The sequence below is a fragment of the Lepidochelys olivacea genome, assembly GCF_965140295.1.
Source record: "Lepidochelys olivacea isolate rLepOli2 genome assembly, chromosome: 10".
Classification (NCBI taxonomy): domain Eukaryota; kingdom Metazoa; phylum Chordata; order Testudines; family Cheloniidae; genus Lepidochelys; species Lepidochelys olivacea.
The window spans coordinates 26,239,701-26,263,735 of NC_140420.1; the positions used below are offsets into that span (position 1 = coordinate 26,239,701).

The 24,035-nt window shown below is 45.0% G+C and overlaps 1 protein-coding gene across 1 annotated transcript in view; it reads left to right on the forward strand.

Annotated features, from left to right (window-relative positions):
• Window positions 1-492: 492 nt before the first annotated feature.
• The window catches only part of TMEM114 (transmembrane protein 114), a 28,298-nt gene continuing 4,755 nt past the window's right edge, over window positions 493-24,035 (forward strand). The window contains exons 1-3 of the mRNA XM_084640481.1: window positions 493-699; window positions 2,030-2,110; window positions 21,822-21,959. Coding sequence (XP_084496607.1) covers window positions 516-699; window positions 2,030-2,110; window positions 21,822-21,959 — 403 coding nt within the window. The 5' untranslated portion in view covers window positions 493-515. The remainder of the gene's footprint in view (window positions 700-2,029; window positions 2,111-21,821; window positions 21,960-24,035) is intronic.

Genomic DNA, 24,035 nt, shown 5'->3' on the forward strand with positions numbered 1-24,035 from the left:
GTGTCTCACAACACGTGGCCAACGCGCCCCTGTGCTCCGGCCGGGACTCTGCGGGGGGAGCTGTCCGTGGTGCTGACCCGCGCGCCCAGCCGCAGCGCACCTCGCCAGGGCGGCGGGCCGGTCGGGCAAGGGCTGGCCCAGGGCGGGCTGGCCGGGGAGCTGCCCGGAGCGCAGACACAGCAGCGGCGGAGGAAGCAGCGCTCCCGCTGGCTGCCGGCCGTGCTCGGGGGAAGGCGAAGGGCTGGGGCTGCAGGCGGGAAGAGGCGCTGGGATCGCTGGCAAAGTGAGCCTCCCGCCCGGCGTGGCTTGGAGGGGACCGGAGCCGGGGCTGCGGGAGGTGCACGTGGCTGGGTCCTGCGGACAGACTCGCGCTGCAGCGGCGGGGAAGCTCCCGGAGCCGGGGCGAAGGGGGCCGGATTGGGCGCAGCAGGGCTGGCCGCGCTCCGTGCGGGGGATGAGCGCCGGGGGTGTCCCCGTCGGGCGCTAGGCAGCCGGAGACCCAAGGCAGCGGCACCATGAAGATCAAGTTAAGTGGCCTCGCCGTGGTCGTGGTCCTGGCCGGCGCGTTAAGTTTCATCTTGCTGGTGGTAGCTATAGGGACCGACTTCTGGTACATCATCGACGCCTCCAAACTGGAGCGGTTAAACAATTCCTCCGCGACGCTGAGCTCCCACTCGGGACTCTGGCGGACCTGCAGACGTGAGTACGCCTCGACCTCCTGCGGCCCTCTCGGGATCCGCAGGGCAGCTAGACGCAGCGTCCTGCCAGGGGGCACAGCCCCTTAGCGGCTGGGAGTCAGGTCTCAGGGCAGGGACCTTGGGGACAGATGTTCCAGTCACAAGGAACAACGCGACTGGATGGAGCGTGTCCCCATCCCTGACACTGCCTGGAAAAATCTCCCCGGCACGGCTTCTCCGACTCCTGAAACAGGGGCTTTCCTCTTGTTAATGAGAGTAGGTTTATTAAATGCACACAGTGCCTAGGTATTGTTATGACAATTACACGGACTAATAAGTACCGTGGGGAAGATTAAAAGCCGGAGTTGCATCTCTTTATCTGTATTTAGGTAAGTGAGAAATCTCACCAATTGATTAGGTGGAATATGTACCAGAAAAACTGCACTAACTAGGCACAATAGTCAATAAGAGAGTGAGGCGATGAAACTTTCTATCCTCTTAACATAATTCATTCCCTCCCCCCCCCCAGACGTAGGATTTACAAGAATACTTTTCAAAAGAAGTGCAAACATGTATTTTTATGTAATTAAAACTTAAAAAAAACCCATACATTTTCATCATAAATGCAACCCAAATTAACAAAGGCATCTCATGCCCTCTAGATTAAAATGTAAAATTGTGTGGGTTTAAATGCTTGGGGTTGCGGGGGGAAATACTTAAGCCACTTTTGTCTTTTTCTTTAGATAAAAGGAATAATTTGAATTTTAACCCCAAATGGTGAGATTTAAAATGACCAACAGTGATATTTTAAAGAAGGTATATGTTAAATTTAATCTTGGAGCATATTTTACAGCCTTGGTCTAGAATGGAAGGCTGATAAACTCCTTTGATGCTGTGATAGGATTTTCCATTCTATTTACCTTCTCCTGGCATTCAAATCACCATGATGTCTGAATTAATTTAAATAAAAAAAAATAAGAATCACAGAATTAAGCCCAAACAGTGATTAATGTGTATCAAGTGGGGAGGAGAAAGGATGTTGCCTGGATATGAAAAAGCATTCAGGTGGGATTTTCAAAAGCATCAGGGTTGACCTTTGCTCCCATTCAGCGAAATCTTGGCCCCATTGAAATCAATGAGCATTTAGCCCTGCTGAAGTCAATGACAAGGATTTCACCCAGTGGGAACACATTTAGGCAAGTACTGAAATTCTCACCCTCACACAAAAATAACTGATTAAGGGGAGGATGTAGTAGGAGCTGTATGTGCATGTTGAGGAGAACACACGATAAAGTCTTCTATTTGCATTTGCAATACAAACTTAGCATACTATTTTCCCCCTTCTCTATCAGGTAGGAGCAAATGCTTCCCTTTGATGAACCCTTTCTGGTACAAGAACAACAACATGACTGCTTCGCACAAACAACTCTTACGTGAGTAACTTTTTATTATTTGCATGTCTTCACCCCCCTGCATCACATGGGATGAAAGCAATGACCTATGTCTGGGATATAATGTATGCGCTTTGGGGCAGGGTTGTCACTAGGTGTGTACGCAGCACCTAGTACAGTAGGGTCCTCATCCCTGAGCAAGGCTGTAAGGGGCTGCCACACAGAATTAATATTAATAGCTCAACTGATGTCAAGTGTGTTCCTAAAGGACTTCAATAGGATCAGGACTGGACCCAGGTGATTGTACATCAGTGTATGACCTGCAAATATCTTCAGTACTGACAATGGGATGTGCACAATTTAGGGCTTGATATTGCAAGCTGCTGAGCACTTCGCATGAGGTAAATACTTGGCTGTTGCTCAGGATGAAAGATCTGCTAGTGATATTTTACTATTAGCAACTATTTCTTAACCTCTGATCCTGGATAAATCCGTTCTCTGTGCATCAGTTTCCTTGTCATTTAATCTCTCCTGTTAAGTGCTTTGAGAACTACACATGGAAATAAAACCACACCACAGGATTACAGAGTTATAAGGAGGATTCAGCAAAAAACCACCACCTTTTGTGTTCTTGTACCTGGCATTGGCAGCCCCATCAATCCTTAGAGATACTGTAGATATTGTAGGAGAAGGCTGATTGGACCAGCAATTCTTTTCTGCTGCTGCCCCTCCACACTGAAACCTCCCCAATGTTTCCTCGGGGACTGGAGAGCAACGAATAGCAGCATGGCTCCCAAGTGAACCATGTTACCACAAAAGAAGGTTGGGCAGCAGTGCAGAGCCACTTTGCTTGCACACAAGCTTTATTTGGCCTGACATCAGGGGTGGAAGTAAAATTTCTCTTACGGGGGAGGGGGCAGCTTTGCCTGCCCTGGAAGGGGCACGGCCTCAGGCGGAAGGGGTGGGGCTGGGAGGCATTGTCCCTCAGCCAGCCCACCTGTGCCACCAGGGGCGACTGAAGGGGCCTGGGGTAGCTGCTCCTTTTGCCCCCTCACCCCCGCTGTTGGTGGCCTGGGAGGGGCAAAAGGGGCAGGGATGTTAAAGCACACCTGGCAGGGCCACCGCTGGGGGGCGCAAAAGGAGCAGCGACGTTAAAGCACTGCTATGGCAGTGCTTTAAGCAGGGTCCCTTAAGTCAGCAGTACGGGCTGGTACAGGCAGCCACTTTTTACTGGTATGCCGTACTAGCTTGTACCGCCTTACTTTCACCTCTGCCTGACTTCCGTAGGGTTTCCTAGTGAATCTTGTGCATTCTGCAGGTTTAGAAGGCCATGCAGCCTGTCTAGTCTTCTTATGGGCCTGATCCTTCAAGGTGCCAAATGGCTCCAATTCCCATCAACTTCATTTGCACCTTGCAAGATTAGGCCCTGGGCAGGCTGGGAAGCTGGAAAGCCCCTCTTCTTTCCCATCCATTTCAATGAGTGGAAAGCAACTCCACAAAATGAAAGGTTTTTGGCCTGTTTCCTGGTGTGTTGGGAGGGCAGGATAGGGCCTGAAACTTGTCGCTGATAGTGTCAATTGCAGACAGCATTATTGCTTTCATTACCATACAGAAATGCCTACCACAAGTTGTTGACTGTTATCATCAGACGTCGACATCATGGCACTTAAGACAAAGGGGACAGGCCTATATATATGGCAGACAAACATCTGGTGATTGGCAAACAAAAGATAAGTTGTGGCACCTTAGAGACTAACAAATTTATTTGAGCATAAGCTTTCGAAAGCTTATGCTCAAATAAATTTGTTAGTCTCTAAGGTGCCACAAGTCCTCCTGTTCTTTTTGCGAATACAGACTAACACGGCTGCTACTCTGAAACCTGTCAAAAGATAAGTTGTGGGTGAATTTTTTTTAAATGTCAGATGTTTCTGCCTTTGAGCTACTGATGTTTGATTTAAACTGTACCCTAAAGTGCAGTTTTCTTCACAAGCCGTTAGTTGCTTTTATTAAACAGCAGACTCAGGCAGGATGTCTATTTCCCATAGGATTTTTTTTAAAGCAAACAAAAAGACAGACTGACAATCTTAACTAGATTAGTTTTCTATATTTTGGCATGGCATTCCAGTTTGCACTAAAGTCCTCTTGTGAGTGGGTATTTGGGCTCAGTTCTTCAGTCCCACTGAGCCGGATTCTCTTTTTTCACCTTGTGTAGCAATTTATACCTGCTCAAATCAGTTGTAAACTGGTACTGCTCATGCTCATCATTTTTCATAGACGTAAATGATTATGTAAAGTACAAGGTAGTGGAGTATCAAGCCCATTGACGTCAGGGAGAGTTTTTTGCATACTCTTTAGACATACATACTGTTAGAGCTCTGTATTTTTCAGACATGCAAAACAACATGAAATAGAACCAAAAAAGGTATTAAAAATATAAAACTCTCCCCACAGCAGCAGCATCACTCGGAGTGGTGGGCAGCTGTGTCAAATTTGAGTAAGTGGCATTGCAGCCTGGCACAAGGGGTCACAGTCTCTCTCAGGTGTGGCCCAGCTGTCTCTCTGCCATGATGACAGGGGGCAGCCAAGTCAAACTTGAGTAGCATTGAGACCCCATGCACCAGGTTGCAACTCCCAGAGCACTGGGTTGGAAAGGAGCTGCCATGGGAGACTAATGCTGCAATCCTGCACCAGGGCAGGACCCAGCCCCACATCCCCTACATGCATAAAATGAAGTAATATAAAATTCCAGAAAAAAAAATCTAAAAAAATAAATAATTTCACAGGGCTCCATATTGCATCTTCTCCTGCAAAATGTTCAACCAGCATCTATATGCTGCTGCATGGACTTTGCAGCATGCACATTAAGATTAAGAATATATTTTGGGGATCTTAATATTTCAATTCTCCCAAGCCCCTGCTAGCTGCAAGCTACAGAACAGATAGAAACATATCAACAGGTACCATATGTCTTTGAGATACAAGTTTGTGTAACTGGAATTTTATGTATGGCTTGCATTCTCCAGCCTAGGAGACACTATTTTAAAAAGTGGGGCATGGTTATCTTTCGTATGCAGAAGCTGAAGGAGACAGGGTGAAGATAGAAGCAGCCATCTTTATTTTGCAACCACTTGAAATATCAATGTGGTGCCAACAAGTCTTTCCCCTTATAAAATATCACAATACAAAAGTAGATCAGTGACATGCAAAGTCCAACCAGATGATCTACTATAATGAGATACACAGGCCATAATAAGAAACTATAGCCGTTTCCACTCATCAAGACCTGTAAAATGGTACTCAGTGGCCACCTGATCATACGGTAGGAGAATGCAACTGTTCAGTACGCTCCTCTCTCACCCTAAGGGTGAAGCTTTTATGCAGGTAAGGCTCCATTCCTACAGCTGTTATAACACAAGCAACCTCTCAGTCCAGATCCCATTCCTCATCCATTGTCCCATGGTGCCCATCTGACTTATGGCCAACAAGACTTTTGGCTTCACCTCCTGCCTTCCCAGGCTATGTTTGTGTCACCACAGACTGCAGAAGCTTTTACTTAGATGGGAAGGGATAGCAGGCAGGCACGGGGTGTCCAGGGAGTGTGTACATGGAGGTATAGGTCTGGTCACAGGTATGAGGAAGCTGGATGGGCCTTGCACATATTAATTTGCATAAGGTCCTTCAAAACCTCTGGCCAGTCCTCAGCAGACCTCACTGAGTGGCTCATTAGTTTTTCTTGTATGGCAGTTCTGCTGCTCATAAGTTTAAATACAGACTGTACATGGGAACATGACAGCAAAAATGCTAGGTGCTCTTATAGCGGGTTGGGGGACCCTAATGAAGGGCAGTGCCTCAAAGCTCAGTATGTAGCAAGTACCCCACCTCAGAAATCTGAGCACACTTCAAGTTGATTCAGCAAGTAACCATAGTCTTTGCTCCCTCTACAAATGCCAGAAACTGCGAACAAACTGGTCAAGCAGGGTTTCATTTTTGACTATTTTAGGATGATACCCTCTGCCCTACCAATGGTCCTTCCATTTCTGATTGAAGGCAATAGTTTGTGTCCTGGGTGCAGATGAACCACTCTAAAAGCCAGAGATCAAGAACCCAGGTATCCCCTGGCAAGCTGGACCCAAATCCTACAGCAAGGATTCTGGTTGTGGTGAGTCTCCAGTGTAGCAGATTGGGAATTCAGCAGAAGCTGGAGTTAGATTTAACCATGAAAACATATAAAGCACCGAGCGCAGTAAGCCTTGTGCTATTGAGCTTACACTAGCCTGTTGTTACTGGTATTGCAATAGCAGTCAGAGCACCCAGATAGGATTGAGAACCCACGTTCAGTGCAATGCAGGCAGACTGAGTCCCAACCCAAAACCTCTACATGTTGCATGTTCAGTATGCACAGAAATTTATAGGGACAAAACAGGCTTTCACTGCAGTTGGCAGGGGGAAGCAGGAGGTTTAGTCAGCAGGAGATGTGGGGAGGGGTTGGGTCTTCACACTTTTGGAAAACACAGGTAACAAAGTGATTGGCTGTTGGCATTTAAATGAGGGTTTACAGGAAACTTCTCAGTGAAATGAACTGGACGGTTAACACTTCAGTTCCGGTGTCTCAGCTAGTTTAGGCTGTTTTCAGACCCAGAAAAGCGGTGTAGTGGTTGGCACTTAATTCACATTTGGAAAGTTATTTTCACATTGTGAGGGCTAGAAGTATAATTTAGGCAACAAAGCTTAGATTTCAAAGCACAATTCTTCAGCAAGAACAGGATTCTGCAGCCACAGAGTCGTAGGATACAAGGGGGTTCTGCTTATGAGTAGACAAGTCTTGTTGGCTTGGAAACAAGAAAAACAGGTCTTCAAAACTGTCATGAAACAGGAGAGAAAGAGGGGATAGAGTCTAAGATAGAGAATAAAATTGGCTTTATAATGATGGTTTAGACTTAGTGTCTATTTGCGTATCTCAAAGAATAAAAGATTGTTTTCATTCTAATTCAAATCGCATTTCTAGAAAAAAAATGTAGAATGGCCACTAACTTACGGAGTGGCTTACATATTTGCTTAGACAGTAGCAGTTTATTTAGAAATGGCATGCTCATTGGCTAGCCTGATGAAAGAGAGCCCAGTTAGAAGGACTCATTCCAATAAAGGTTTGGTTAGAACAGAGTACGAACTGAGTTTACAGGTTTTGCATTTCAGCACAATTAGACTTTATACCTGCCTTTATTCAATCCATTTACTTGGGCTCCACACAGATGCTAGAACTTGGCTGTAATAAATATAACCGTTTGTCCAGAATGGACTTACAGTTAAATTACTCTAAGCTGGTAAGGTTAGCTGATGAAATGAATTGGAAAACATTTGGATACAGATTCATGTGTGGTTTTTTAAAAGGCAAGCAGCCTTAAGGGGAGCACCAGTGAGGTATCAGCTAGAGCAGCAGTTCTCAAATTTTAGCAACCCGAGGACCCCCATTTTGATTTAAAAATTTTCAGACCCCCAGGTTGCCCTGCTCAGCCCCTGCTCCATCCCTTCCCCGAAAGCCCCCACTCTTCTCACCCGCACCCCACCCCTGCCCCTCCTCTTCCCCACCTCCCCTTCCCTCCCAGTGCCTCCTGCACACTAGGGAACAGCTATTCCAGGGTACTTGGAGAAAGGGGGAGGAGTTGATCAGCGGGGCCAGCAGCCCCAGACATGATTCTGCTCCGTCCCCTGAGCTTGCCCCATCCCCGCTCTGAATAAGTCTCTGGTTATCAAAGTCTCTTTCAGTGTCAAGGACTGAACTGATAAAAATAAAGTAGTGATGCTCTCCTAAGCTCCATCCACAAACCTGCTTCCTCAGAAGCCAGATGCCATGCACAGATGACTGGGTTATTAAGAAGTACTTCCCAATCTAAAGCCAATTGATGTCAACTGAGACACTCCCATTCCCTTCAATGGGCTTTAGATCAGGGCCAATAGGATCATCCTTCATGTGCGTACAGCAAAAGTGAAATATTTATCAACAATGACATTTTAATCATCATTGTCAGGCTTCAGTTACCACGTGGAAACCATACAGGCGCAGTTCAACCCCACTCCTTACATAGTCCCTTTCCATATACATCACTCATCACAGGGATCCTCACAATGCTAAAAAATAGCTCCAAACACCTAGCTAGACCTAGAGAAAAGAAAGGTCAGAGAAGTAGTGCCTTTCAGCCATTGCCCGTTCTAGAGCCGAGCTCTAACAGAATCATTTTAAATTAGAGCTGCAGCCAGATATGAACACCCATGAGCTTTGGCAATGTGGGGTTCTGGATCTGAAATTAGCAGGCCCCCCCGCAAGGGTTATGTCTTCCATAGGTAGTGAGCACAGCATGCCCACTCCATATGGAAGACATATTTCAGATTCAGCAAGACAAATAATGACTATAAATCCTCCAGGAGAGAGGAAGTAGAGATGTCTCCCTCTGTGATCCTCCATCTCAAATAGTCCCTCACACAGATCAGAGCCCTAGAAGGCAGAATTCTTACACAGAAAGCTGCAGCACACTGAAGTTGCAGCTACACACACAACTGGTCTCAAAGTGTTCAGATACCGTTTTTGGCACCTTTGGTTTCTGGCTGGGTATGGAACTAGATGTGTCAAGGTGGCCTGGGCAAAGTCTGTGCCCTGGGCATGAATGAGAGCAGGAGTACTGGTGAAAGTGGATATGTTAAAAGCTTTAGCATTCCCTCCCCCAGATTTCTAATAGCTCACACCTCTTAACTGCTGGTTTCCTTTACAAAGGGATTCAGTTTACTGTCTGCTTCAGATAGAGCTGCTGAGTCCTGACAACTTGGAAAGATCGGGTGTGTAAGCCAAAGCTGTCTGTGCTACCAGTGCCATTATTCAGGTAATCGCCTCACATCTTGTTAGCCTTGATAATAGGAGAAGTCATTTTGCACATGGTTAAGCTACTCAAGCAATTTCTCTAATGGAATTGACACAAGCTACATTTTCTTCTACATTAGGCTTCCATTTCCTCTCTTTCCACTTTTCTCATTTTCCCCTCCAACCCCATGATCAAACGCCTCATGGGATGTTTATACATTCTTCTAAAACACTGGCCACTGTCAGATATGGGACGAGATAAACCAGTCATTTGTTCCTGCACAGCAATTTCTAAAATTCCTCTCAACTGGAGATGTGAGTTTTCCTCTGCCCTGCTAATAGTAGCACTTGGTGGTGCTGATGGAAGAGAAGATCTCATTCAAGTCTCTTCTCTACTTTAGAGAAACCGATCGTTCCTTTTCCTACAGTTTTGACTAGGGCATGACAGAAGCTTGTTGGCCTCATGAGGAGAGTGCAGGTCAAATTGTGCTTTTGGGCCCATTTCTGCAAGAATGCACTTTGCCAACAGCAGCACCGGATGTGGCAGTAGATACAAATACCTCCATACAAGGGGTCTGAAACATGCTTGCATTCGCAGAGTAGCTTATATTTATATAGTGCATCCAAAAATTTTGAGTAATTATTAGTGGCTCATATACAGATCACTTGGTTTACCTAACAGAGGTGTTTACTGGAGCACAAGATGAAAGCCAATATTGTAGCCAACTTGCATTGCAGGGGGAAATCAGATACATTAGTCAAGATACAGTTACATAACTGCAAACCAGTCAGGACACCCTGACTATTACAGAAGGGATCTTTAAACCTGAACTGTTAGCTACTTGTGAGAATTACATTAAATCTGAAAGACAGAACTCCTGGCAGTTAGCTACCTTAATACTATGCAGGGGCATCAGTTCAACAGTGATTCAGAGGGAAGATCACCCTCTGCAGAATGGAAAGGTTGTTCTGCAATACGTGGTGTTGCTTTTCCTTTACAGTAGAACAAAAGAAAGCACTAGCATTCAAGACACATTTATCATAATGCGGATAGTAATTAGAGTCCTGTAGTTACCTTTAGGGTTAAACAGCACTTGCCAGTGAGAACCTCCTTTAAAAGGTGTCAGCTATCAGCAAAACAAAAGTCTGTCCTAAATTCCTAATATGATTTCCTGTGTCTGGTTTGGGAGGTGAGCAGAGAGAGAGAGGAGCTGCCTTCATTGTAGACCCAATCAAGCTCTCACTAAATGTCAGAAGGGTCCCCATAGATTTGAAGGTGAGCTGGATCAAGCTCTATGAAAGTAGTTCTGTCATTTGTGAGCAGGAGAGGCATTGCTCCAAGTCAATATAACATTAAGGGTCAGGTTCTGCAGTGACCAAAGTCAAATGCAATGGGAGAGAAGTGTGTGCATTCTGGGCATATCAGCACAACAGCTGGGTCCTTGTTTTGAAATAAAGAGTTTGTTCATGGGCGGGAGGGAGTGAGGGAGGAACGAAAAACAGAGTCTAAAGGGAAAATATATTTTTTAAATGGGAAAAAATTTAACTTTTGGAATTTCTCTCATTACCATGAAAAAATATTGGAAATACATTTTCATTTACCAAAACCTAGTTTTCACTAAGGAAAAAGTATCTAATGATTTGAGATGGTTTTTAACTCTGCAAAACAGACACAATTTCAAAAACTTTCAACCCCAGCTTTAATGAGAATTGCTCCCCACGCTGGGCCTTGTTGAAGATCACAACCAACCTGACCTGCAGGGGGAATTCACCAGCAGACACCTTACTGCACACCTACTGTTAGCATTCTCTGACAAAAAGTCTGCTATAAGCTTAAATTTCAGTTTTCAAGAAGTAAGGAAATCTGATCCTGGGCAAACCTGCTCATACCACTATAAGATGTACAGTGCTCTGCCGGTATTACACCACTGTGCACTGATTAGATAGCCCAGCCCATATAGCTTTTTGAACTGAATTTAAGGATCAAATCCTACAAACAGGACCCCTAACTGATTTCTGAACTAACATCAGTTTGGGACAGGGTTCATGGTGTTCCTATGTATGTACAGCACCAACCCTCATGGGACCCTGATGCTGACAGGGGCTTGTGGGTGCTACTGCTATACACACACACTTTAATAAAAGTGACTTCAGTTTTATATGAGTGTTGTACAGTTTGCAGATCCCTGAAAATGGATTGGGATTCTCTTCTCAAATCAAGGGCCTCTACTAGTATACCAAGATCTTTTAGTCAGTAGCTTTTTGGTATATTTTCTCGCGCTAAATTGATAAAGACTTTTCAATTCTATTTTGATTTGGGTTTAAAAATACAGTGAAAAGAAGGGCACAATTATTTGCTGCTTGAGCAAAACGAGAACATTTTGGACCAGATGGTGCTCTTGATGCCAGCAGCTCCAGTTTCCCCCTGTATGAGGTCAAACACAATGAGCACGGCCACAGGCCTGCAGGGAGGTGCTTTAATGCAATAATGATCTTTCATCTTGTGTCTTGAACCTGCAATCAGCTCTGCAACTGTGTGTGGATCCAGACGCAGGGCTGGGGTGATTGCGTGTAAGGAAACAAATGACAAAGATTAGAGTAAAGAAAAGTCTAGAGGGAAGACCATTTTTAATGGCTGAAATCCTGGTTTGCTTTCACATACTGTGTGCACCACAGCAATAAATACATTAGACACCTGCAAAGCAGGATTAAATCATTGTCAATTCCAAAGTCACTTAAGTAGCTCTTAACATCCGCCTACTTGGAACTATATAGCTATGGGAAATTTAATGTTTCTTGTAGAGGGACAATGAATCTTTGCTGCAGTGGCTTATCTCCTAGTTATGATAATGCAGCTGCTCTATCAATTTCCCTCTCAAACTAAGTTCATTTAGCCCTCTGGCTAAATTAAGACACCTATCTTTCCAGCATAAGGACAGTTCAGCCACCAGACAGAAGTCCACCTTAAAGAGTTCTTTAGCTCTACTCCTTCTCCGGAGTATAAACAGATGCCCAGTCCCTTGATTCCCCGCTCTGGGATTGGATTGCTCTGGCTTTCTAGTCAGAGCATCACCCCTGCCATGTGGTACTTTACACACAGCCCTTTGGCTGTCCCTTTAGGCCTCTCCCAGAGCCGCTGCCCCCATTTCGTCTTGAGAGTCCCAAGAATGGTCTTGTTCCCTTTATGAATTAAGGGATCTTACTTATATCTCTGCCTCATTTCCCAGCATACCTTGCTCTGAGGCCTACAGTACCCATGATCCCTTGGAATTACAGTCTCCAAAATCCCCCCTTTCTAAGCTGAAATCAGTAACACTGCAGAGCTGGACCTTGCTTCTTAAAGGCCAATTCATTGTGGTACAAACTAAACTAATATAACTAAGTGTTTTTATCTTAAATCATGTAGTAGGTACTTAGTATGCTATAATGATTTTATTAGTTTCTGAGCTACTGTGCTTGGTTTCCCATAGAAGTTCTTCAGTGATTTAATGAGATTATCTCAGACTTAGATCTGCAGTGACTATTACTCCAAATGAATCAGACTACTAGATGAATGGTTTGATATGAGAATTTCATTAGGCTAAAAAACAAACAGAACATGGGGCTTGGGGGAGAGAATGGGAAGGACATATTTTATTATGATATTTTCTTCTTCCTTCTAAGGCAGTAATGCTTATTGCCTGTTTTATAGCTTTGGCATGGCTATTTCCCAGACACTCAAAACCAAACTTTTTTTCCTTAAAATAAATAGGTTTTTTTGCAGTCAACACAATAAGATTAAGCAGAGAATGGAATTAAAAATATAGGGCCAGATCCTAAATTGGCCTAACTCCATTTACATCATCTGATTTTCTCATTAATTCAGTAAACGCTTGTAGGGGCTACTTCCAATACTCCATCTTGAATGATGACTTTAAAATATTTACAGATCTGGACAAATACTGCAAGAAATTTCCCGCAAACATTTGGTTGAAGTTTGAAATGAATTAGTTTGGGCCACTTTTGTAAGTTTCAGCATTTGTTTTCCAGAAACATTTGAATTATTTAGTTTGACTGCAGATGAGATTGTCCAACAAAGAGTGAAAACAAAAAATGAACAAAAACCAGAACAGGCTGTTCCAACCACACTGCTAATCTACTAAGGGTGACATTTCTTAAATAAAGCAATAGGTTTTTAACCATATAATCTCTCCATGTCACCAGAATGATCATGATTATAGGACACATATGACCATGAGTTTCAATCTACCCGAGAAAAGCGGGAAATGGAGTGGGTATCAGCAGGAATCACATCTGAGCCGCTTGCATAGATGGAGCACTGAGGCCAGAAGTGTTCTAAAGATATTTAAAATAGCATCCTTCCACAGACTAGTTTGGTCACTTATGGCACAGCGTAATAGCTTAATGACAATCCGGAAGGCCTGAGTTTGGATCACTGAACAGTTTCCATGGCAGCATTTCAGAAAAAGTTTCCCAGGCAATGACTGTCTGTACTGAAGTGGAACAAAATGGGTATTAGGCTTTGGATTCACACAGTATAAATGCTAAATGCATTGTTTAACCTGATGCTGCACAACTAACTAGGAGATTTCAAATCACCACATTTTCTCATAAGCCACTGGAACCCAATACCACACCTAGAGAGAGCAGTACTCCATCCTGAGAGGATGCATGGGTTTCACCTAGGCTATCCCTGAAATTTCTTTCTAGTGGAGAAGGCATTAAAGAGAGTGTGATTTTGCATGCAGCTGTCACAGGGGATTAACATTAGCTAGCCAAGCCTGCATGGTTAGACATGGGAAGTGCTCCATCACTTTGTGAATCCATTTGGAAGAATGGTAGCCTGAAGTGGATTTCTGTTCCCTCTGCAGTGGGCTCTGTCTTTTAGTACAAGAGGATGTACTATATCCAGATAAGCATGTTGCAAGAAGAAGTGCATTATATTTAAATCCACAATATTTAGTTAAGGCCTTGACTCACTGAAGTAAAATGAGAGACAGGAAAGCAACGGTTCATCAGCCTGTCTATCCTGCTATATCAGCTAGCGAAGGACAGTGTTTTGAAAAGCAGGTAACAGATCTGGAATGAAGTCAGCCTTGCTGCTCATGGTGTCATTCTAGAGGCCCAATGATAGCCTTTGTTTACATGGTGCTACTCCCAGCAATGTCAGTTCTGAGGGTAGAATTGAGCCATTACAATTTTACTCCTTTAATTTAGTTGCGGAGTGATATTACGCTTTGCCCCCAAAAGGCCAGATTCTCCTCTGACATGCACAGGAGTAAAATAACCCTACAGAAGTCAATGAAGTTATGCGGATGTAAAACTAGTATGAAAGCAGAATCAGGCTCAGTGTCTACAGGAAGCACAAGGCTGGGCCTGATCCCGCTCTTATGGTGTCCTAGGAATACAGGACTATCACTCCTCCCTGCTCCCTGACCAGAATCCATGCCATTTGAATTTAAGTTCCAGGACAAAGTCGGAGCTATTTTTACTACTGCCACTCAACACACCATTTCAGGTTCTATGGTACGTACTAAATACCAACTAAAGTTTAACTCTAAGTGACATACCGAGTCATATCCTTTAGTTTGTGTGGGAGTTGATCTGAAGATACTTTGGCTCTTAACATTTGTTGACACCTGGCACTCTTAGCTCTGCAGTGATTCCTAGGGTTTCCTCAGATGGCAACAGAACAAATGGCTGGTCCAATGTATCAAACTACTGTCCAAGGAAGTTCCAGAGAGCATCTTAGGGATCAGTAACCATAAGGGGAGACCATCCATCTGCTGAAGATTGCATCCCATGTAAACTTTAGCTTGAGAACCGGAAAGCATTAATGCACACAAGTGTATTTAATTTTCAGGAGTCCTAAACTTCTCCAACCAATGCAGCATTTAGAATTGGATCCAAGGTTCATTTAATAGGGGTATGTCAATCCAGGACAGGTCATACTCATCAAAGCAAGTGGAGAGAGAGGGTCACTGGCTGTTAAAGAGCATCCTCTGCAAACTTGGTTTATTTTCATCTGGTGTGCAGCGTGTGAGAGCCAAAGTGAGCTGATAATGGGGATCTGGTATGATGCCTTTAGGATGACGAATCAGAGGAGAACAGTTTGAGTGTCTGGTAACTAAGATCTCAGGGAGGATGCATTTGGGAAGACCTGTGACTAGAAGGGCACTTGTTACGCTTTTCAAATTGATATCAAGGCTGGTGAGAACCAAGCTGAGACCTTATGCTCATAGGCAGGCTACTGGTGTCAGGGAATAGACCAGAAGTGGGCAAACTACGGCCCGTGGGCCACATCCAGCCCGCAGGACCATGCTGCCTGGCCCCTGAGCTCCTGGCCCAGGAGGCTAGCCCCCGGCCCCTCCCCTGCTGTCGCCCCTCCCTTCCCCTGCTGTCACACCGCCGCAGGGGTGGTGCTCTGTGTGGTGGGACTGTGTGCTTATGCGGGGCAGCACGGCAGCGTGTCTGGCACTTGCCAGGTGGCACGGCTCCCAGACATGCTGCTCTGAGTGGGGGCCGAGGGTTGGATAAGGGGCAGGAGATCCTGGTGGGCAGTTGGATGGGGGTGAGGTCCGGGGGGAGGGGCGGTTGGGGCAGGGGGTCCTGGGAGGGGGCAGTCAGGGGACAGCTGGATAGGGCAGAGGTTCGGGGGGGCGGGCAGTAATCAGGGGATGGCGGGGGTTAGATAGGGGGTGGAGTCCCAGGGAGCAATTGGGGCAGGGGTCCTGGGAGGGGGTGGGGGCCAGGCTGTTTGGGGAGGCACAGACTTCCCTACCTGGCCCTCCATACAGTTTCGCACCCTGATGTGGACCTTGGGTCAAAAAGTTTGCCCACCTCTGGAACAGACCCATAACTATATTGCACAAAGAGCCTACAGTTCTAGGGCCGGCGGTGACATAACCCCTTACTGTTCTGGGTGGGCCCCAAAGTGTCAGATCCAGATCCTTAGCTGCTGTAATGTGGGTAGCTCCATTGCCTTCAATGGAGAACTGTTGATTTATACTAACTGAAGGTCTGGCCCTGTCATAAATATAAAGGGAAGGGTAAACCCCTTTGAAATCCCTCCTGGCCAGGGGAAAGCTCCTCTCACCTGTAAAGGGTTAAGAAGCTAAAGGTAACCTCGCTGGCACCTGACCAAAATGACCAATGAGGAGACAAGATACTTTCAAAAGCTGGGAGGAGGGAGAGAAACAAAGGGTCTGTGTCTGTCTGTATGCTGGGTCTTTGCCGGGGATAGACCAGGAATGGAGTCTTAGAACTTTTAGTAAGTAATCTAGCTAGGTATGTGTTAGATTATGATTTCTTTAAATGGCTGAGAAAAGAATTGTGCTGAATAGAATAACTGTTTCTGTCAGTGTATCTTTTTTGTAACTTAAGGTTTTGCCTAGAGGGGTTCTCTATGTTTTTGAATCTAATTACCCTGTAAGATATCTGCCATCCTGATTTTACAGGGGGGATTTCTTTATTTCTATTTACTTCTATTTTTTATTAAAAGTCTTCTTGTAAAACACTGAATGCTTTTTCATTGTTCTCAGATCCAAGGGTTTGGGTCTGTGGTCACCTATGCAAATTGGTGAGGCTTTTTATCCAACATTTCCCAGGAAAGGGGGGGTGCAAGTGTTGGGAGGATTGTTCATTGTTCTTAAGATCCAAGGGTCTGGGTCTGTAGTCACCTAGGCAAATTGGTGAGGCTTTTTACCAAACCTTGTCCAGGAAGTGGGGTGCAAGGTTTTGGGAAGTATTTTGGGGGGAAGGACGCGTCCAAACAGCTCTTCCCCAGTAACCAGTATTAGTTTGGTGGTGGTAGCGGCCAGTCCAAGGACAACGGGTGGAATATTTTGTACCTTGGGGAAGTTTTGACCTAAGCTGGTAAAGATAAGCTTAGGGGGTTTTTCATGCAGGTCCCCACATCTGTACCCTAGAGTTCAGAGTGGGGGAGGAACCTTGACATGGTGGCATAGTGGTGGGATTAACCTGAAATCATTTTGAGATCCAGTTGAGATTTTTTGAACTAGAAATACAGATTTTAAAAAGGAAAATTTTTTTTCCTTTGGAAAGGAAGTCCAGAAAGCAGCTGAAACTGAAAGCAGCTTGGTTTTTCTCTGCTTTGTGGCCAAGCAGAGACAAAAGGGGATTATCTTTGTGAATTGCAGGTTTTCTTTGCCTGGAGGCAGGGTACTTAACTCCTGCAGGGAAATTCAGTCTTCCAACCCAGAGTTTTTTTTTTTTCCTTTTCTTCCTAAAAGTAAATAGGGGGTGTGTGTTCTACCCATTTGCCTGGAGACAAAAGTGGCAGGGTTTTTTTTTTTTTAGGATTTTGATTTTTTTGTTTTACAAGGAGCACAGGTTTGAAAAGGAATTTTTTTTTTCTTTGGGCTGGGTAAGCAGGTTTCCAAGTAGTTGGAGGTTTTTTGCTTTGATTTGGGCCCAGAGCAGAGACAAGGGAATTGTCTTTTTCTGTAGGCTGACAATCACTATCAGAGAATAGTTATTCTATTCAGCACAATTCTTTTCTCAGCCATTTAAAGAAATCATAATTTAACACATACCTAGCTAGATTACTTACTAAAAGTTCTAAGACTCCATTCCTGGTCTATCCCCGACAAAGACCCAGCATACAGACAGACCCTTTGTTTCTCTCCCTCCTCCCAGCTTTTGAAAGTATCTTGTCTCCTCATTGGTCATTTTGGTCAGGTGCCAGCGAGGTTACCTTTAGCTTCTTAACCCTTTACAGGTGGGAGGAGCTTTCCCCTGGCCAGGAGGGATTTCAAAGGGGTTTACCCTTCCCTTTATATTTATGACAGGCCCATTACGTTTAAACTCTGCTCCACTACTGGCAACCCTATAGTGCATTTAATCTTCAGGAAGCCTAAACATGCAGTGGTTGAGATTAATGATTTTATGGGGATGATCATGTGAAGCACATCTGAAAGCCACAGGATAGGGTCATGTAGATAAAGGTAGATGGATGAGGGGTAGGGGAAGGACCATGTGGATCATGGCCCCCCTAGGACAGTGCTACCAGCCTCTACCCAGGCAATGTTTCCCCCTCTCCCACTATGGGGAGAGCAGGCTTATGGTGGAGGTGGGCTGACGGGCTACTCAGTCTGCAGAGTCATTTCTTCCTTGTGCTCCTCCCACCCCATGTTTGAGACATACCTGTCTCCTCCTATGTGCTCATCTTCCCCAAGACACCTACTCTGCGTACGCTCCCCTGAAAGATCAGATTGCTCTCTCCTGTGGGACACAACCCATGCATGCTTCAGAATGGACCAAATAGGCAGGTAAGGTTTAAGGGGACAGGGTGGGTTGCAGCAGCTGGCAGGTAGGTGTCAATGGGGCAAGCAGGTGGATCTCAGCATCTGGATGTCAGAGTGGGCTGCTGACCATCCTCGGGGGCAGGTGGACCATAGCAGTGGGAATAAGGGTGTTTTTCTTGATCTTGGGGTGAGCTATATAGATCATGGTAGATAGGTGCTTCTTGATCATGGGAGGGGGAGTGATGAATATGAATAAAGAAGGCTTTTGAAGGGAGCTGCAATGCAATGGGATAATAGCAACTCTGTTTACACAGCTGTTATAATACCCAACTAAAGTGGGTCAGGGTGAAAAGGTCATCACAGACAAATGTAAAACATTTAGTATGGGAGGAAGGACCCAAGATAAGGCAAATGGATTAAATGAAACAGCTCTCTAAAACACTGATAGCCAGAGAGATGCGAGGTTATGGAAAAATTCAGATCAACCATTAACCCAGTGAACAGCTGCAGGGAATAAAAGGCAAACAAGACACTGTCAATTTAGCAGAAGGACAGAAGACACAGTAAAGTATTTGTTGGCTCCCCCTAGGAAACTGAGTAGTGCTGGTCAGAATGTTATGTAGCCAGGGCTGGTTGCCCAACATTTCCCGTTGTAAGACCCTGCTTTCAGTTGTTTATAGTTTTGTCAAACTTTCATCCTGAGGCAGTTATTTAGTAACCCAAATGGTTAATTTTCTTGGAAAATTTCAGCCAGCCAAAATGATTGAGCTGTTTCTGAGAGGGCGGATAGGAAAAATGTTGTTTTGCCCATGTCAAAGAGTTCTGAAGACCTTTCTTTTTTGAACATCTCCAGTGGCCCCTCTTTGCAGCAAGGGCTTGAAATTTGGCAGAGGGTGACCTTTGTATCAGGGATATGCCTTATTGCCTTCCCTGTGAAGAGCTGCTCAAGTCATAAGCCTTTGGGGAAGGTGGGGTGGAAATACTACAACCTGCACATGCTCAGTACAGACTTACATTTTAACATTGAATTCCCTGGAGATTCCCTGCACTGGGCATGTTTCAGCCTGGGGCTGGACAGGCCTTTCCTTGAAATTGCAGCTAAGACTGCTGTGGGCTCTGCTGGCTCCAGGTCTAGACACCTGAACTGAGAACAAGGAGCCTTGTTCAGAGCCCAGGATGGACCTACCCTAGGGATGAATCATGGTTGTATAGTGTAGAAGTCTGTTGTCTGTAGGACCCCTGCCTCAGCTGTTGAAGTTGGAAGGTGTGCAGTGACTGAGTCAGGGGATTACAGGAAGATAAAGGATGGCCTCATGGTTAAAGCAGTTGAATCCTGTCCTGAAGACTTGGATTCTACCTCTGTCTCAGACTGCGTGATGCTGGGCAAGTCACTTCAACCAAGGTTTTCACAAATGGTCACTAGTTGTGGTTTCTCATTTTCTGGGGGCCTGACTTCAGATCCTGGGGTCTGATTTGCCCAAGAGCTGAGCAGGCGGGTAGGGGCCTCGGGGGAGGAGGGCAGAGCAGGGGTAGGAGGAGGGAGCGAGGGCGGGGTCTTGGGCGTGGAGCAAGTTTGGAGCACCCCGGGGAAAACTAGAAGTCGGTGCCTATGATGAACATCATCTGTCTTAGGCATTAAGTGAGGGAGCGGTGTGATGGGATAAAAAACCCAGTATGTGGTCACATAATTGGAGATGATAATAAGGTTTATGCACAAGAGGGCTGAATTTCAGGCAGCCTTGTGTTAAGTACATGAGAGGATGGCTGGGATGAAGTAGGACAAAGGCAAGGACAAAAGGCTTATGAGATCATGTGGGAGGCTATCAGACCACTTAAAGTAACTTTGGCTTTGGAGAGGATTCCATGCACAGCAGCAGAGATGAATCCAAGTCTGGAGAATCTATGTGATGAAGTCTTAGGCGAGCTGGGCTGAGGACAAAGAAGGTGTTTCAGTGAGCTAATGGAAGTGCTCAGTGTTCTGAGAACAACTAAGATGAAAGAGACTGCTTCCCCCAAAGGACTGAAATGTGTGTATGTGAGGGGACACACATGTCACAAGGGAAGAGGGGCAGAGCTGTCTCACACACAGCATAACCAACCTATGTAGAATAGGGCACCACAACAAAAGGTGGAAGAGCAAGAAGCTGGTTAAAATAATATTAAGCAGAAGAGGGAAGGCATGCTGGGTTAGATAATCTTAATGCTTCACTAAAGTTAATGGATAAATATTCCTGCAGTGTCATCAGAAGCTGGAGAGTATTTATTATACCTCCTGCTAATGTCAGTGTTGTAAAAGGGAAAGGACTTGCTTATGTTCCAGATGATGATGTGGGCATGCACACAGTTTGATATGTGTGTGGACTAATGCTGCCCTGATTTACACCCTGTGCAACCCCAGTGGTTTATGGGGCTCTCGCCTATTCTGATGAATGCCTTTCCTGCATGGATCTCAAAGTGCATTACAAACTATTAAGGGACAAGTCCTCTTAGGCCTTCAGTGGCTGCAGGACCAAAATACAGCAGAACCTTTTGGTACCTCTACATGGAAAATGCTGGGAAACAGAAGCTATCAGTTGAGACCCTTCAGCACTCAGTGTGCACTGGAGCTGGGCTCTGTGGTGGTTGTTCAATGGGAATGTGGCCACTATTGCAATCCATGGGCAGGAATGGTAGCCTGGAATTTGCAGGTGTGCTGAACTCTGTCTCTGGCTTGTCCTCCTCAGAGCATTGTGCTGGTTTCTTGCACAAAGCCTTTCATACAGGCTTGGTGTGTGAGCAAAACCAAGGTTTCAAGCTAACAAGTTAAGCTTCACATCACCCACATCCACATAGTTACACTGAGGCAGAGACCAGTAACCTGTGACTTATCCAAGGTCCCTGCATGGCAATGGTAGAGTTGAGAAGAGATGCCGGGGTCCAGGATCTCAGCGTCTGCTGCTTCCATCACACTACGCTCCCCCCTTCTTCTCCAACCCCAGCACTTACAATAAAAAGCAGGGATAATAGAGTATTCTAGGAGGTAAAAGCCCAGCATTTGAAGAGAAGAAATCAGCAACAGCAATGAGAGACAGGGTGAAAAATTAACTTGAATCAGAAGAGAGTTTCAGCCCTCTGACCATGGCCTTGTGCAGAATTGTCATTTAAAAGCTTTGACACGAGTTTTTCCAAGGGAATTCTGAAATGCATCTGGCAGTGAGCATCCACTTCTGACATCACCCTAGCCATTTGCTGTCCCATTATGTCACTAACCTCCCATCCCTACAGATTCTTTGAAGTTAGTTAGCACTAAGAATATTCCATGTTGTATGGAATCTAAGAAAACCAGGACCTGGAACTAACATGAAGCTTGCAACCCATCACCTTGATCTTTATGGGCCAGATTCTGATACCCTTACTCACAATGAGAAGCACAATCAGTAGAGCTGTTCACTGAATAAAGTACTACTAAGTCTAAGTGAAGGGATCAAAATCTCATATGTTACATCTATTTAGACTGTAAACTCCATGGAGCAGGGATGGTCTTACTATGTGTTTGTACAATACCCGGCACAATAAAGCCCTGATCTTGATTGGGCACTACTGCAATACAATCAATGGCAGTGATAATGAAACATTGATAACTTTCATTTCTCTCTAGACATGCATGGGACATTTGTAATCCTGCTGCCTCTCAGCCTGATCCTGATGATTTTTGGAGGAATGACTGGATTTATCAGTATTCTTGCCAGGGCCTACCTGCTGCTTCTAATGACAGGATGGCTTTTTCTTTTTGGAGGTATTGTACTGAGTCCTATTTGTTGTTAATGAGGCTAAGGGTGACAGCTTCGAACTGTAGCACTTCAATGACCAGAGGGGAAACAGACAATGAGAACAGAACCAGCCAAGTGTCTGCTTTCAGACAGAGTGCCAGTGTTTATTCACTTCATGTGCTTTCCCATTCAGCTCCTTGCAGATTGAAAAGCTAGTAAGGTGGATTCTGAGGTAATCAGCTGACATTTACAACAAGGAATAGCAGAAAGTTACATGTAGTTGTGTCTCGTGGAGGATTGAGAGACATCTTGAACACAGTATCTTCATCTTTGAAAGGTTAAATACCCTTTTGGCAAACGTTATGTCAGTTTTTTCTGCTCTAGAGACAAGATTTTTTTTAAATCTAAGTAGAATGCAAGTGGCTTTGGAGTTTCTGAAACTTAACTCAACACAGTTCAAAGCTGTATAATGCCAAGGCTTGATCTTAAACCCAAGGAAAAAACCAAACAAAAAAAACAAAAACAGCCATCAGTGGGAAGATTTCCATTGACTTCAATGGACTATCATGAGTAAAGGGGGGCTTACATGGTCTGTCCAGGCATTTCATGTATTTTATCCTTACTATTTTCTTTGAGCTAGGAAGCTACCACCCAGCCCTGTGAGGTGCCAAATGCCCTCAGTTCTCTGCTCAGCACCATGCATGAATGGCTCCAGTTAATACAAATAGCATTAACAGCAACAGGTTCAAGGCTTCAAGTGTCCCCATCAGTACTCTAGGGAGAATGTTTATACTTAGGAGCAGGAAGGTGAGGATTCCTGGAGCTGGCTTTATAATTATCCCCTCTCCTATTGTAAGGATTTTGATTTGGTGGAATCAAAAAGCAGCGAGCCAGATTGTGACCCAGTCGCTCCCACTGACTTTGTGACCTGCTCACCACTGCAACACAAGATGCCACAGTGTGGGCCAGTGTGAATGAGTATTAAAGCCACTTCAATGATCAAACTGAAAACTAACTGAAACTGACCCCCCTGCACCATCTTCACTTACACAAGCCTCCCACTAGCCATTTCTACATGGACTGTTTTAAGGAAAGCTACCATTGCCCTAGCACACGTGCAGCTTCATCAACGCCAGCAATGGTGGAAGAACCACTGTAGGCAGGCCACTAAGTTCTCAAACCACCATGTCATCTGCACTTGCTTGGAGCATCCCAAAGCACCACATCCTTAGCAGTGGCTTGCAGTGTAAGGGCCTGATTCTCAGAGATGCCAAGCACCAAGGCCCATTCTGCTGGAAGGTGAGGCCATCACAAGGAGACAGACATTCCTTCCTGGTAGTTGCATCCACTTTTAACTCATCTCCATTTTGGCCAGTTTATATTTCCCCCATGATACTAATGTAAACTCTGCCAGTAGGGGTTTGGGATCATACAAGTTGTATGATAATAAATAGAAGAATTCCCATAATCATATTTAGAGTTTCCAGTGTCTAATCCGCCATGCTAGCATGTGTGGAAAGCAGAATGTAAGCAGATGGGGCTCCCACTCTTCTCCTAACAGTACACATTCACTCTGGAGCGGTTCCAAACACCTTTCTGGGATTTGCCTTTATTGTTAACAACAAAACAAGCCTCAGACTAAGCTTTCTCTCAAGGTTGGTCCTACAGTTTTCTATTGCAGGGTTCTATTTCTGCAGCTACTCAAAGAGACACACTTAATTCCCTGTATACATCTGGATTTAAGCTAATTGTTAATAGGACCCACGTGGTCTGGATGACACCGAGTAAGAGTAATTGAATCTGTTCAGGGTCCTAGCACCTGACCTCAGTATGAGTCAGCAAAACAACTCTGCATTTCTGCCCAGGTGTCTGGAACCCGATATCTTGTTACAGTGACACAAACATTTTGAGAGGTTCAGATGGCAAGAGTTGAGATATGCAGGCCAGGATGCTCTGACATCTAATCTAATTTAACAATTTCTGACTGATCATCATAATACCTGCATGCAATCAGTGTTTTACAGTGGTGCTCACTATGGAATCTGAGCAGCAAGCCAAAGAAAAATTTACAAGCAGAATCTCTCAAATGAGGAGTGTAATCC